Genomic DNA, 2,219 nt, shown 5'->3' with positions numbered 1-2,219 from the left:
TGTATCTGAAGGTTTAATACTGGATTGGGCAGACTTTCAAGATCGACTTCTTTCACTAGGTACAAGTCTCCTATTTGTTCCTCAAGTTCAAAGAATCCGTGGTCATTTCCTGTAGAACATAATAGATGTTAGAGAAATCAAACGATGCCAGTCAACATTATTATTCAGTAGTTGCAGCTAAAAGTGTTCACAACTCTGAGCTCTGTCACGCCACCTAATCAAAAACTATGATCAACATGAAAAAAAAAGTTAGATTTCCTCATTTCCCAGTTTAACTTTACCAGACTCTATTTCTTTGATGATCAAAAGGCGTTCTTCCTTACCTAAGATGATTTTATATCGAACAGGGGTATTGATTCCAATGTCCTGATCATAAGCGTGGATTGGTGGATCAATGTTCAACTTCTGACGAATCTGCGCTCCCTGCTTAGGAGAATGTCATATTGTAAAAAATATTTTAAATATATATAAATTAACACCTTGGAAATTGTTAACTGCTAGTACGGCCCTAAATTAAGTATCTACAAATGTTGCCCTCTCTAGATAGCTACAAATGTTGCCCTCTCTAGATAGCTATATTACTGAAGCGTCATTATTTAACCACCTACAATTCAAGTTGTCTTCCTGGATATAAATAATCGGATAAGAGAGAGTTACTCGTCTAGAAAAATCGATGACTTCTGTTTAGAATTGTGAATAGGAAGACTTGTGTGGATGACAAGGGAACAACACGACAGTTTAGAGGAAAACAGCAAAAATTGTAGTAGGGAAGACAGTCATGTCTCAAGACAGTTTGGTGTGGAATTAAAGAAAATTAAGCCTTAAGGTACTAACTGTTTCTTACAGATATGAATGTAAAGTCTTTATCAGATCTTGTTATAAAGAAACGTAATTCTGAAATAATTTTCCAGCAGTGAAATGAAGGTATGTTTAAGTATTCTTATAATAATTAAACAAGATTAAGTACAGTTATAATAAGTAAATATTATCATCAAACCCTGAGAGACGAAGATTAAGTATTGTTATAATAGATAAACAATCTCATCCAAACCGTCAGAGACGAAGATTAAGTATTGTTATAATTGATAAACAATATCATTGAAACCGTCAAACGAAAATTAAATATTGTTATAATTGATAAACAATATCATTGAAACCGTCAGAGACAAAGACTAAGTATTGTTATAATTGATAAACAATATCATTGAAACCGTCAGAAACGAAGATTAAGTATTGTTATAATAGATAAACAATATCATTGAAACCGTCAGAGACAAAGACTAAGTATTGTTATAATTGATAAACAATATCATTGAAACCGTCAGAAACGAAGATTAAGTATTGTTATAATAGATAAACAATATCATTGAAACCGTCAGAGACGAAGATTAAGTATTGTTATAATAGAGAAACAATATCATTGAAACCGTCAGAGACGAAGATTAAGTATTGTTATAATAATTAAACAATATCATTGAAACCGTCAGAGACGAAGATTAAGTATTGTTATAATAATTAAACAATATCATTGAAACCGTCAGAAACGAAGAAAATCAGTGTTAAGCACCAAAAGTAGAATGACATAAAGTAATCTTCAACTTTTCAAGAAGATATTCTTGAATTAACAACATTACCATTGTGAAACTATGCCGTAACTTGATAATGTTCTACAATATTACCATTGTGAAACTATGCCGTAACTTGATAATGTTCTACAATATTACCATTGTGAAACTATGCCGTAACTTGATAATGTTCTACAATATTACCATTGTGAAACTATGCCGTAACTTGATAATGTTCTACAATATTACCATTGGGAAACTATGCCGTAACTTAATAATGTTCTACAATATTACCATTGTGAAACTATGCCGTAACATGATAATGTTCTACAATATTACCATTGTGAAACTATGCCGTAACTTGATAATGTTCTACAATATTACCATTGTGAAACTATGCCGTAATCTAATAATGTTCTACAATATCACCATTGGGAAACTATGCCGTAACTTAATAATGTTCTACAATATTACCATTGTGAAACTAGGTCGTAACTTAATAATGTTCTACAATATCACCATTGTGAAACTAGGCCGTAACTTAAGAATGTTCTACAATATTACCATTGTGAAACTATGCCGTAACTTGATAATGTTCTACAATATTACCATTGTGAAACTATGCCGTAACTTGATAATGTTCTACAATATTAC

General features: G+C 31.5%; 1 protein-coding gene across 1 annotated transcript in view; it reads right to left on the bottom strand.

The window, feature by feature from the left end:
* Positions 1 to 4: 4 nt before the first annotated feature.
* Positions 5 to 2,219, bottom strand: part of LOC106475477 (cadherin-89D-like) — a gene marked incomplete at its 3' end in the record, with an annotated part of 12,369 nt that continues 10,154 nt past the window's right edge. The window contains exons 4-5 of the mRNA XM_022379573.1: positions 324 to 423; positions 5 to 109 (exon numbers count right to left, since the gene is read on the bottom strand). Coding sequence (XP_022235281.1) covers positions 5 to 109; positions 324 to 423 — 205 coding nt within the window. The remainder of the gene's footprint in view (positions 110 to 323; positions 424 to 2,219) is intronic.

This window comes from Limulus polyphemus, unplaced genomic scaffold (genome assembly GCF_000517525.1).
Source record: "Limulus polyphemus unplaced genomic scaffold, Limulus_polyphemus-2.1.2 Scaffold8639, whole genome shotgun sequence".
NCBI classification, from domain to species: Eukaryota; Metazoa; Arthropoda; class Merostomata; order Xiphosura; family Limulidae; genus Limulus; species Limulus polyphemus.
Note: the sequence above shows the minus strand (reverse complement) of the source record. Positions and strands in the feature narration are given on the sequence as shown.